General features: G+C 38.7%; 2 protein-coding genes across 3 annotated transcripts; one reads left to right on the forward strand and one right to left on the reverse strand.

Annotated features, from left to right (window-relative positions):
- The first annotated feature begins 4167 nt into the window (after nt 1–4167).
- LOC125194075 (probable cyclic nucleotide-gated ion channel 5) lies at nt 4168–10155 on the forward strand. 2 transcript variants are annotated; one of them, XM_048092084.1, is made up of 9 exons: nt 4168–4515; nt 4825–4906; nt 5225–5307; nt 5596–6181; nt 6586–6798; nt 7595–7905; nt 8343–8454; nt 9006–9242; nt 9318–10155. In XM_048092084.1, the coding sequence occupies exons 3-9, from the start codon at nt 5249–5251 to the stop codon at nt 10011–10013; spliced, it is 2214 nt and encodes a 737-aa protein (XP_047948041.1). In that variant the 5' UTR covers nt 4168–4515; nt 4825–4906; nt 5225–5248; the 3' UTR covers nt 10014–10155. The 2 variants fall into 2 exon arrangements, with proteins under 2 accessions (XP_047948041.1, XP_047948040.1); XM_048092083.1 differs by lacking the exon at nt 4825–4906.
- A 225-nt stretch (nt 10156–10380) lies between these two features.
- Nucleotides 10381–13634, reverse strand: LOC125194331 (transmembrane 9 superfamily member 8-like). Its single transcript, XM_048092499.1, has 7 exons — nt 13452–13634; nt 12760–12924; nt 12516–12625; nt 12328–12433; nt 12130–12242; nt 11901–12051; nt 10381–11805 (listed from the first exon to the last, which is right to left on the reverse strand). Exons 1-7 carry the CDS (start codon nt 13551–13553, stop codon nt 10648–10650), a joined length of 1905 nt encoding a protein of 634 aa, XP_047948456.1. The 5' UTR covers nt 13554–13634; the 3' UTR covers nt 10381–10647.
- Nucleotides 13635–14071: the final 437 nt, after the last annotated feature.

Here is a 14071-nt window from a genome sequence, read left to right on the forward strand (position 1 = left end):
AACCGCTATGTGTTTGCAAGTAAGTTGTTCGAATATTAATTTTACAAATTCTTTTTAAATTCACAAGTCACAACTATATATAATATATAAATATATTCTTGTTTTTGGTACTATACATTATTTATACCGTTTGTATATAATATTTGTAGGCCGAAGAAGATCATAGGGCTGCCATGGTACTTAGCCACATGAGTGGCGGCGCCGGCGGCGAAGGTTACGAGTCTTATCACTCTTATAGCAACGTGAATTTATCATCCGACGACGACGATGGTAATGGTGGAACTGGAGGTGGAGGATCTGAACAATATCCTCCGACGAGCGCCGGACAAGTTGGTGAAAATGATGAAGCGGTTCCTCCTCCTGAAACTCAAACCGGGCGGGGTAAGACTAATAAGAAGGCGTTGAAATCGGATATTTTTGTTAAACATTATAAAAAAGTCCCGGTACTAGATGCAACCACTCAACAAGAGACCAATGAATTTGTCGCATATTGTAACTATTGCGATAAATTCTACCCTTTTTTGTCGGTGGGGGCTATGGTACTCTCCATCGTCATTTAAAGGCAAAGCATCCGATCGAATATGGGACCGCCAAATCCCAAACCCAACTAAACTTCCCGTCCGGTGCGTCTGAAACAACAGGTACGCCTCTTTTTAAATATGGTCATAAAGTCGCTCAAGATGCTATGGTTAGATGGGTTGCAATGAAGCATTTGCCTTTCAATTTTTTTGATAACAAAAAATATGAAGTTACTATGCAAACCGCTTTTAATGTCGGTGCTAAAAGAATACCCGCAACTTCACATCAAAGATCTAACAACAGACAATTTTTTGAGAAGCAAAGAGAAGTAACCCGTTTTTTGTCCACTTTGGGTCACAAAGTAAACATTTGCTCTGATGTGTGGACTGATGCTTTTCAAAGAAATTCTTATATGGGCATTACATGTCATTTTGTGGACAATAGTTGGACGTTGCACAAGCGTTTGATTGGTTTTAGATAATTTCCTACGCCACACACCGCACCCGCAATTGCTGCTTTAATTATTCAAGTTTTGAATGAATATAGATTGTGCAATAAGGTCTTTTCTGTTGGTTTTGATAATGCAACCGCTAACACTGCAAGTATTGCCGACTTAATTGCGGCTTGTGCCCCGGTTATAAATGGTAAGTATTTTCATCAAAGATGCATTTGTCATATTTTAAATTTATGTGTACAAGATGCTCTTTCTTTGTGGCAAAAGCATGTTGATTCTATTAGAACTGCCTTAAATTTAATCCATTGGAAGCCTCAGATTGGTAAGAATTGGAAGAAATATTGTCATCAAAAGAAAATCAGGTACACAAATTTTTCTATTGATGTGTCTACTAGATGGAACTCCACATATGATTGTTTGAACTCTACTTTGGAGCATATAGATTATTTGATTGATTTTTTTAGGACTTATCCCGTTGATGATTTATATCTATCGCATGCATGTTGGGAGCAAAGCATGAGTTTGTTTAAATTGTTCAAAGGTTTCAAAAATGCGACTGTTGAGTTATCGGGTGTTTATTATTGCACATCTGTTCGTGTTTTAGAGCATTGCATGTATATATCACTTGGTTTTAAGACGACTATGAAAAATTCCGTTACAAATCCTGAGTTGATGTGTGTTTTATATTATATGATTGACAAATGGCTTAAGTATTTCAGTGAGATTCCAACGGTGTTTTTGATTGCAAAGGTTTTGGATCCGAAATGGAAATTAGTCGGTACCTTGAAGATTTTAGAATTTTATTACAACAATTTGAGTTCTATTGACCTTCAACCACTTCGGTCTTTGCAATCGGACACTAATGAGGACTACAACATAAATTTGTCCGAAACATTCCAAATAAACCTCCCCAATCTCTCCGTCATCAAACATGCATTTGAGTTTGAGTTGCGAACTCTCTTTGCCGAATACGAAGCCAAGTACAACAGTACCCACCAAGTGAGACAACGACCCACCCCTCATCAACAACACAATTTTGGGTTCTTTCAAGTTGATGACCCCGATGTACAATCTCAATTGGCCGACCTATACGGTTACACCACCAGCGGCAGTTCGTCGGCAAGGACGGTAAGTGAGTTAGATTTATATTTTGACTCACGTTTTTCTTTGAATGAAGATGAAGGTCCCGTTCCCAACCAAATCGACGTCCTCGATTGGTGGGGAACACATGAGAAAGATTTTCCCATACTTGCATCAATGGCCAAAGAGATTTTTTCAATTCCGGCTTCCACTGTCGCCGTCGAGTCCGCTTTTAGTGTTGGAGGCAACGTCTTGGACGATAGAAGAAGTAGACTATCCGGCCAAAATATGGAAGCCACCATGTTACTTGACGATTGGTGTTCGGCTGACATTAGAGACCAAGAGCTAGATTGGAACACCCAAGTACAAACCGACCAAGACTACTACCCCAACGAAGAAGAACAACAACAACAACAATGAGGTGGAGTGGGAGGTCTACCGCCGATTGCCGAATAGGTAAGTAAGGTAAGAGAACTACGTGGACTTTGATTCCTTAATGTAATTGGGCTCAAGTCCTTTTCCTTTATTTCTTTTTTTTCAATTGTTTCAACTTTAAAATATACAAATACAATTATATAATTGTATTTGTATATACTCTAATCGGTGAAGAAGACTTCTCTATAAGACTAAATCCGGGAGACTTTTGACAATTCTACCATGATTGTTGATGGTTAAATTAAACTCAACAATTAAGGTTGAATTGCTAAAGGTATCCTCAATTTAGTTATCTAGAAACATCTCCTTCGCCGACTAAGAGTATATATATATATATACTATCTATTTACATTTATAATTTATTGTTTTTTACTTCAAGTTTTTTTATTTAAATTGTTATACAAGTTAACAAGCATGTATTATGTTATGTATTAAGTCTTTTGACTCTTTTGTAATTTCAATTTTCAACATTTGTATTTGTAATATCGACATATCGTTCAAATTTGTATTAATTTGTATCAATAAAATTCCAATTGTCCAACTCCAATGTCGACTTCTACTCTATTTGTCAATTGAATTGTCATTCTCGTTTTATTTATTTATTCGATAGTAAAAGACTACAACTACAAGGTGTAATTTGTAATTAGTACTATAAATGAATAAATTAAAAAAAAAACGAACTTGAACCGACGGTCCAAACCGGAACCGGCCCGGAACCGTCTGGAAACCGTCGGTCTTGAACCGGCTATGAACCGTGTACGAACCGGTTCAAGAACCGGAACCGCTGGAACCTAGGCGGGCCGGTTCAGGTTCGGCATTTTTTCAAACATGAACCGCCGGTTCCGAACTGGGAACCGGCAGTTCTTGAACCGTGGTGATCTCTAACTAATTCATTCTTACTCACATTTTATTATAAAACTAATGCTTTAAAAATAGGACCCAAATCCCACTAACTTTTTCAACTCACTTTCCATTAAATTTCTTAAAATTCGTGTCGGGTCAAAGTGTCCCAAATCATGTGAGCCGGGGGAGTATGTTAATAGAATTACACCTAAATACCAATGATTGGAGCTGAATTTTAATATTTGGACAGTTATATAAAATCTGAACCACTGCTCTCAATCAAATTGCTAACTGGTCCGATCGAGTGGAATTATTTATAAAATGATGCATAATTTAACCAATATTTTTTCTGCAATAAACTAAATTCAACAACTAATCATATTTAAGCAACACTACTGGTTTAATGATGCAAGAAAAAACAGTAAACAATAGTATTACATCATGGATATAATAATAGAATAATGGTAAATCTCAAAAAAACACGGGGGACAGACAATGTCATGTTGAAACTAGTTTAGATATTATTATTGGTTTACTATATAGGATCCTCTCATTAATTCACATATTGGCCATCAAATAAGTCGTGATACATCGAGGATTACTGGATTACAAACAAATTACTGGTATTAAATATTGTACCAATACCTTAATATTTCCGTCTAAATTCTGGAGATTATCGAAATGAGAAATCTAATTAAAAATGACTTCAAATAGAGCGTATATTACTATTTTCTGACTAAATCTTGGAATTAATTTAAAACAAAAATCCCTGTCAGTATCGAGGACATATGCGTCATTTTCTAAATTGTGCTCCTCCACTTCCTGCATTACTTTTGACTTCCTGCAATTCTTCTCTCTTCCCTACATCTCCCTCTCTCTCATGCTGCTGACAGAAACGCGGATTAATAGCTAAATATATTTGGAATTTTGCTGTGATTCTCTCCTTTTGATCTAGTTGTCAATACTTAGGCATCTGAATTCAATATCTCCTTCATTTGTTGCCTGTGATTTACTTTGCTTCTCTCCATCTCTCTCTCTGTTAATGAATTTCATTGTTAGATTCTTTACACTTGTGTTCTGCAATTTCCTCAAGACTTGATAAGGTTTCCGCAAATTTCGATGGTTTCCGAGCTGACTATATTCAGAAGATGAATTTACAGCTGTAGTCGATTTATCCTTTTCAGGTATGATGGAGAAGCAGTTATGTTTGTGTTGTAGGCTTAATTGAAACGCTTGTTATGTTAATCGGGAGAATTTGTGGGATACTGAATGTTGAGGTACTTAATACGCAGGGGACAAAAACTCTTAGGAGAATTGGCTGTAGGCGAAATTGATGTCCTTAGTGATATGGATTCTCTCGACCGAGACAAATTGTTTTCTTAGTTCAATTGGCTAGATTTCGGGAGTTTTCTTTATAGCAAACTTTGGGGGTGGAGTGTTTTGGAAATTGATTTTTTTTAATGAATTTTGTGATGGACATTTGTGTCGATTAGGAAGATTACCGGTGGTGGAATGTGGAGTCAGTTTTATAGTTTGGACTTCCTTGCGGTAACTGAGTTAAAAAACACTCCTCTGGTACGCGTATCTCTTAATTTGATCTTGGATTTGGGAAGATATGGAGTTGATGAGGGAATAGTAGTGCATTGTTGCATGCTCCAATCAGTTTTTGACTTTTTGGATTGTTAATCACATCAGGAGTTTTTTACTATCACACTGAGCTATTTCATTTAATTTATGGAGTAATGCTCGATTACGAAATGAGCTTGGTCATAATTGCCTTCTTATGTGCAATAGAAAAAAGTTAAAATGTTATTCATTCCTATAGCACATCAGAGTTTTTTGAGCATGTAATACCTTATTCAGACTTCTTGTGTCTATCTATTCTGCTTGCAGTCAAATTTGACTTAATTGTACAAAATGTTCGATTGTGGGCCGAAGACTCAATACATCACTGGGCAGCGGGACAAGTTTGTAAGGTATCCTATTCACTTGCTTATAGTATTATTCTTGAATTGTAAAAGTAATCTGATTTGCTGGCTTCATGTTAGACTGCTTATGCTAGAGATGCTTTCCTGAGAAAGTGGAGGTTTGAGTAAATTTTATCTTTAAATTTCTTGCAATGGTGGACGCTTCTTTCAATCATGAATGTACAATAACTACATGCTCTCATCAATGCACTTGGGACTAACTACTAGATGTTGTTTCACTGTCTTTTACCAGGCAAGTGTTTAAGAATGTTTTTTCTTTCTTATTTTTTATATCAGATTGGATGACTTGGATTCCAGAGCTTCATCCCCGTCTACTTCAGTTGCTGCAAACAAATGCGGCTTGAGTATCGATGGTTTGGGACGTGGTAATCATAGAACTCCTGCGCCATCAAAGTCCTTTAAGAGAGGAATGAAGAAAGGATCTCAAGGTCTAAAATCTATTGGTCGGTCCCTTGGTTTTGGTGTCTCTCGAGCAGTTTTCCCGGAGGACCTCAAGGTGTCAGAGAAGAGGATTTTTGACCCCCAAGACAAACTCCTAACCCTTTGGAACAAGCTTTTTGTGATGTCATGTATTCTGGGAGTATCTATTGATCCTCTGTTTTTCTTTCTCCCAGTTTTTAATAAATCAGAAAAATGTCTGGACATAGATAGGAAATTGGCCATCACGGCTACAACACTGCGCACAATTGTTGATGCTTTCTATCTTATTCACATGGTTCTCCAATTCCGGACTGCTTACATTGCCCCATCATCCCGTGTGTTTGGGCGAGGTGAACTTGTAATTGATCCTGGACAAATTGCTAAGCGGTACTTGAAGTGCTATTTCATCATTGATTTCCTTGCAGTGCTTCCCCTTCCACAGGTTAGAGATTGCATTCTTATTGTCTTTTGAATTGTGCTACCGTATCTTTTGTCTTAATCCTTCCTAAAACATAAAATGGCCTTTTATTTACTGATCAGTTGGTGGAATTTTGAACAGTTAGATTATACTAATTAGGTTTCAGAATAGCTATAATCTAACTAGAACAGAATGCCTTTGAAACACAATATTCTGAACAGTGCTACCAATGTGGGGTGATAATATACAATGTTTGCTGCTTTTCTTCGGCTTATTTCTCCTTTTAATTTTCCTAGTTTTTTTTAGTAAGACATCTTTTAATTAGATGCATGAATCGTATATGCTGGCTGTAGCTTTTTCAGCCATGGAATCAGGGGAGTATAAGATCTCCATTTATTTCTAAACATCATTTTCTTGGATATATGCAGATTGTTGTCTGGAGATTTCTGCAGAGGTCAAATGGATCAGATGTACTGGCTACAAAGCAAGCATTATTTTTCATCATTTTGCTCCAATATATTCCTAGATTCGCCCGAATTATGCCGCTCACTTCAGAACTAAAAAGAACTTCTGGTGTCTTTGCTGAAACTGCATGGGCTGGTGCAGTGTCCTACTTGCTGCTGTACATGCTTGCCAGTCACGTAAGCATTCTTATAAACCGTTGTATGGCATCTCATATAACCATCTGGTGTGATGGGCTTTAATGTTTCTAATTAAGTCATTCTTGCAGCAATACACACCATCTGGTGTGATGGCTTTAATGTTTCTAATTAAGTCATTCTTGCAGCAATACAATGTTATGATTTCCAAAATATCCGTCTTGGACATCCATATTTTTGAACTTTGCATTAGGATGTAGTGACTCCTCAAGCACGAAACTTTAGACTGGTTATCATGGCCTAGCATCCACGAAGATTTTTAGTCTCACCATGTGATGTTATGTTCATAATCTGCAGTGCATATAACTGTCTCCTCCTTGTTGCCTGTCAGTGAGTGCCCACTTGAGTCTGGATCCAATCCAAAACGAGAACTGTGATTCTCCAAAGTGTTATTCTGCATGATTTTTTTGGAGATGTTCTATTCTTTGCACAGGATACATTTAATTCTTTAACGATCAATTGTTACGATATATTTTTACATCGGATTCGGGTCTGTTTAATCTCAATATCATCCATGGATTGTGGAAATCTAGCACATTTGGCGAAGATTTGTCTGAAATTACTGCTCTTAACATTTGCTACAAGTCTAATTGGTCGAAATCTTTTGCTCTCTATATTCTAATATAGTTATATTCAACAAGCCTACCATTCTCCTACAGAATTAACTGTATACAGACCAATCATGCTATGCTGGTAATGGTATACACAATATGATAGATTCTGTCTTTTCATGGGAAATAGTAATAAGAGAACATATTCTGTCTTGTATTCTTTGCAGATAGTCGGGGCTTTCTGGTACCTGTTATCTGTGGAGCGTAATGATACATGCTGGCAAAAAGCTTGCAAACGTAAAGAAAACAACTGTACCACTGATTTCTTATATTGTGGAAATCAAGATATGGCTAATTATAATATCTGGAGGAACATTAGTGAGGGAGTTTTGAGCTCAGCGTGCCCTGTGGGTGATGAAACCAATCCCCCATTTGATTTTGGTATTTTCAGGCAGGCTTTGGCTTCTGAGATAGTTTCATCGAGAAAGTTCTTATCAAAATATTGTTACTGTTTATGGTGGGGGCTGCAGAATCTGAGGTAAACAAACTTCTTTATCAGGTCACCTGATTATATATGTGAATGGTATAACCCATCATCTTCAAGTACATCAAAGTTATACTGACACATCATTTTTGCATTTTCACACTTGATTTTATTACCATTTTACTTTCTTTTTCACTACTACCATTTCGGGATTAATGTTGGGTCACCACTACATGCTTATCAGATATGGAACATCTAGAGGGCCTTTGTAATTAACAATTTGGCTTTACCAATTAAGAGTTTTCTTACTCTTCTGCCTACTCTTCTTTCCAATAAGTTGCTTGAAGCTTTTCTACATGCACCCTGCGCATGTCACTGATAATATTATGTCATGGATATTTGAAATCAAAATAATACGGTCAGATAATCAAGGTATCCTCAAATGTGGTGCTTAAGCAATTTAAAGACATGAATCTTCGTCTTACCTGCAGTACTCTTGGACAAGGACTACAAACCAGCACTTACCCTGGAGAGTCTATATTCAGCATTGCACTAGCCATCTTCGGACTCATTCTTTTTGCACTTTTGATTGGGAATATGCAGGTAAATGGCGATATGTTACAAATGCGAGTATTTTCCTCACCCTCCTCTGTCCAACTTGTTATTGATGTAACAATCTTCTTCTTCTCCTTGGTGTTAAGTGAAATAACACATAACTCCCTCCATCCCATTACTCATGATACATATTCCTTTTTGGGTTGTCCCGTATAACATGACATTTTTCTTTATAAGACACCTTTGTTACTCACATGACTTTAAATAATATATATTCCTCACATTACTTTTCAACTCCTAAATACCTCTGCCTAAATGAAATGTTTTATAAATAATGGGACAGTGGGAATAGTAATTTAGGACATTTGTATGCCGAATTATGAAAACAGATTTAATATCCATGAGTGTCTTTAAGTCCAAGTGGAGGTTATACGATCCTCTGCTGTTTGTGAGTCTTTATTATTGGGTATCTATCATTATTGACTCTTTATTCACTGTACCATTAAAAAATAATAATTTTGTAATCTGTAGATTCTGCACAATGCAAATCTTAGATATGTAAATGTCTCAACTTTTTAGCTGCTTTGCTCTTTCCACAGACATACCTTCAGTCACTCACAATCCGCCTTGAAGAGATGAGAGTTAAAAGGCGTGACTCGGAGCAATGGATGCATCATCGCTTGCTCCCACCAGACCTCAGAGAGCGGGTTAGACGCTATGATCAGTACAAGTGGTTGGAGACACGTGGTGTGGACGAGCATAGCTTGGTCGAGAGTTTACCAAAAGATCTCAGAAGAGACATAAAACGCCATCTTTGTTTGGCATTAGTCAAGAGGGTAAGCTTCTTATTAAAAGTTGCTTCTAAGTGCCTTAGAGTTCTGTAGCTATAAATACTGCCACAATTTTCACAGGTCCCACTGTTTGAGAATATGGATGAGAGATTGCTTGATGCCATCTGTGAGAGGCTGAAACCTTGTCTATACACCGAAAGCACTTACATCGTACGTGAGGGCGATCCAGTCGACGAGATGATATTTCTCATACGCGGCCGCCTCGAGAGCGTTACCACTGATGGTGGAAGAAGTGGGTTTTTCAACCGTAGTTTACTCAAAGAAGGAGATTTCTGTGGCGAGGAGCTTCTGACGTGGGCGCTGGATCCGAAGTCCGGTTCCAACCTGCCGTCCTCCACTCGGACTGTGAAGGCGCTGACCGAAGTGGAGGCTTTCGCACTGACGGCCGACGAGCTGAAATTCGTCGCCAGTCAATTCAGAAGGCTCCACAGCCGACAGGTCCAGCACACCTTCCGTTTCTACTCTCAGCAGTGGCGTACATGGGCAGCCTGCTTCATTCAAGCAGCATGGCGACGCTACTCCAAGAGGAAACTTCTCGAGCTGCAGAGAAAGAAGGAAGAAGAGGAGGCAGGATTAGCCGGGGCGAGCAGCAATGCTGGCAGTGGCTCATACAGCATCGGTGCCACTTTCTTGGCTACCAAGTTCGCTGCAAACGCAATGCGTGGGGTCCACAGAAATCGGAACCTCAAGAGCGCCCGGGAGTTGGTCAAGTTACAAAAGCCACCGGAGCCTGATTTTACTGCCGATGCAGATTAGGTGTGATTTTCTAAGTAAGGTTTTTTTAAAATCGGACTCCTACAGCAATATTAGGGAGTTCCCAAGTGTGTATTTTGTACACTACAATATTTTACTGCTATTGTGAGATGACAAAATTATGTTTACATCAACCATTTCTTAAGGAATGTGTAATTTTATCATTTAGGTAACAAACCGATGCGAATTATTTAGGGAACTCAAAATGCATGGGCTTGAGCCCGTCCATGCAGAATGAGACAGTTGCAAACCACGATGCAGGCCGTCGTCTAGCTGGGCTGGCTAGCACTCATGCCACTCTGGGCCGGCTCGCATATTTAAACAGAACATGTATAAACTTAATTTAGTTTGCAATTAATAACGAAATTCGTTAATAGGAAAAAATATGACTATATACTGCGGCTTTTCATTATGGCTCTGCAGTTTCGACTGCAAATTCTCTGGATCTTACATCTTTTACTCAAATCAATCTTGCTAAAGTATCCACGTAATAAAACTACAAGAATTGCTCCAAAATCATCCAAAAATGAATACACAAACCGAGAATAATATTACAGATTCAATCAACACAGCTAGTATGAAAAACAATGTCGTCAAACTATAATCACTATAATATGAGAAGCCAGAAGAAAGTGATCTAGTCTATCTTGACCGATGAGTAGATGAGTCTCGTGAACCAGAAGCAGGCGTAGAAACCAATCGTACCAGTCAACACGAAGAACGCATATGAACCAATCAACATATAGCCAAAGTACAGGATGCCCGAGACAGGTTTTGTTATGTTGAGCTTTGTGAAGAAGTAGAACGCCGCATAGAGGAATAGGTATAAAGCTGAGGAACCTGACGTAAGGTAAGATCTCCACCACCACAAGTAGTCCTCGCTGCACAGTTGGAAATAGCATAGCACGACAGTGATCTCAGCACAGGTCACAATCAAGATGAGGAACACGAGGAAAAGGAAACCAAAAATGTAGTAAAACTGCTGCAGCCATATAGAGGTCAGGATGAAGAACAGCTCGATGAATACTGCACCAAACGGGAGGATGCCTCCAATTAAGATAGAGAAGAATGGGTTCATGTACCAGGCCTGCTCGGGTATCTGCCTTGGAATTTTATTGGTTTTCACTGGAGCCTCAATGGCTGGCTTTCTAAAGCCTATGTAGCTACCTACAAACACAAGTGGAACTGAAATTCCAAACCACATGAGCACCAATACAAACATAGTACCAAATGGCACAGCTCCTGAGGATTTCTCGCCCCAAATCAGCGTATTCAGAACGAAGAAAATAGCAAAGACAATTCCAGGGAACATAAAAGCCGTTTGCAGAGTAATTTTCTTCCACTCTGCTCCTTTGAACATCTTGTAGAGACGGGCAGAGGTATATCCTGCAAAAATTCCCATTAACACCCAAAGAAGAAGCATCGCTGTCATCAGCCCTCCTCGGTTAGAGGGGGATAGGAAGCCCAGTGCTGCAAAAATCATTGTCACCAGTATCATCCCGAGAAACTGAACCCCAGTACCAACATAAACACAGAGCAAATCTGATTTCGTTGGAGGCCTGAAAACATCTCCATGAACTAATTTCCACCCAGTCTCTTCTTGAGCTTCTTCTTGAGTCTCCAACTGGTTGTACCTAGAGATGTCACGATAAAGAGTCCGCAGCATAATCATAGCCACCATTCCCGAGAGAAAGAGAACAATCATCAAAGAATTGACAATAGAGAACCAATGGATTTGATCATCAGCCATGTAAAGATAGGTATCCCATCTAGAAGCCCACTTGACTTCACTTTCCTATAACAAGGAGCACGCGAAGCAATGCATCAGGCAATCAATTCCTACTTACCGGCAAAGGAGTATTCCATCCACAGCGAGAAAGAAAGGTTTACCTGAAACTCCACATCATAAGTAAATATGATTTCCTTATCGTCAACCACATGTGGAGTGTTGGAGTTAGTTACTGTGTGTTTTGCATGAGGATCACATGTTGTCAGTCGTGTTTTACTGTCATCCCATTTACCATCATATCCATGCTTAATACTGAACACAATCCAAGATTAATAATGTTAGAAAATAAGCAGAAAGATACTGTAACCTTGAAAATCAGTAATATATTACCTAAAATGTTGGGCTTCAAAACCCACAATCCTTGCAGCATCAGTTTCTTCATCCTTGTGATACCTCACAGTAAATGCCAAGTGATTGTTGATAAAATATCTCTCCTCTTTACTCTAGTAAGACAGGAAAAAGACAGGAAATCAAAATCTAACTTGCCTTTTGGAGAGGGACTTACTTAAAAAATCAATCTATACTTACACCAGCATATTGAGCTTTAAAACCAACTGGAAAACCATGCTGATAAACCAGGGTATCTGTATCGGGTCTCTTAAAAGGCACAACCAGGGGGAGATTATCCAAAATCCTATAAAAGAAAACACAGAAACCGGTCGTTATGTAAATGACTTGACATGGAATAACAAAATAATATTTGAAGACTGGCTTACATGTTCACTCGATATTCATCATCAATCTTTTCTTTGAAATCTTTTACCTCTTTGTCGCTTAGTGTAACACGACAAACAACATTGCACATCTGTGGTTCTCGCATCTTAAACTACACGTATGAACTCAATAAGTATTTGAACCAAGAAAAAATAATTGAATGAAAGGATGGCATGAGGTACAAATAAAATATAAGAATTTGAAAAGAAAAGAGAGCAACAAAGGAAGTCCAAAAGAAACACAAACCTCATAAGGGGAGTTCTCAATGCGATCACCACGAAGAACTTCCCCAAGATTCTCGGCACTGTCCTCAATTTTCTTTGGTTTACAATAAGGAAGGGAATAGTAGGCATAAGGAAGTTGAGTTTTTACAGAGGCCAATTTATTCACTTTAACTTTCAGAAGATCGCCCTGCATAAAGAGAGAGAACTTTTAATAAATATCCTTGTTCATTTCCAGCTATATTAGTGCACTCTGTCCAACTGCAATAAATCGTAGGAAATTCTTGCACTTCAACATATCTAACTAATACTCCGTATGATTGAGTCTGTTAAACCCCAACTACATGAAATGCTTCTAGTACTAATGGATGTTTATAGACACTTCATAGCGACTCTAAATCAAATAAAACACCCCAAGTTTTGAATCAGAACGCATCAGCACATAATCATAAAAAATAACAAACGATGAGCTTCTTTATTACAAATAAGAGGATCTAAATCCTAACGCGCTTAATCAACCAAAACCTAACTCTACAGTAATCTAGCAGAACTGAATCAGAAAAAAACTCACAATTCTTCACACGCCAATCATCTCTCTATCTCTACTCTCAATTTATAAGTACTCCTACATCATAATTCATAACTATACATGGATATCGAAGTATCATCAACACCAAAAAATCAAACACAAACGGGCAATTAACGGAATTAAGTGACCTTCTGAAAATCCTGGGGAGCGACGCCGGGGAGGTAGAAGGACTGGGCGGCGTTGAGGAGGAGCGCGAAGCACATCCTAATCAAAATCGCGTCCACCCCCATCTTTCTCTCAAAATCTCAGATAGCCCAGATCCACTGCGCCTCCTCAGCAAATAAATCTCTCTCAAGGATTGAATTGCACGGCAGCAACCAAAATGAGAATCCAATTGTTGAGAGAGATTACACTCTGTGTGGCTCACAGCCGTTGGATTCAGATCTAAAGGGTGATATTATTCCAGACAAATTAATAACATTGAGATTTTATCTTAATTAATTGAATTGTTTTTTTAATTATGACGTGTATTAGTGTTGTCGTCTTACCATCTGTTTAGTGACTATAGTCAGCCTGCAGTCTTGGTTTATAAATAACTTTCACTATTATGATCGTAATTTTTTGTGAATTACGATCAGGCCCGCCACTCCAAGCCGCACTGCAATCAGGCCCGGCCTCCGACTGCGAGCGGGGGTGGCGAACGAGCCACAGATCCGACTTCACCCACCCCCAATGCCGCCCGACCCCGCCCAAGCATCAGACACGGCACGGCTGTTACCAGAGTAACCTTGACATTGAATATTGAAGA

The sequence above is a fragment of the Salvia hispanica genome, chromosome 6 (assembly GCF_023119035.1).
Source record: "Salvia hispanica cultivar TCC Black 2014 chromosome 6, UniMelb_Shisp_WGS_1.0, whole genome shotgun sequence".
Classification (NCBI taxonomy): Eukaryota; Viridiplantae; Streptophyta; class Magnoliopsida; order Lamiales; family Lamiaceae; genus Salvia; species Salvia hispanica.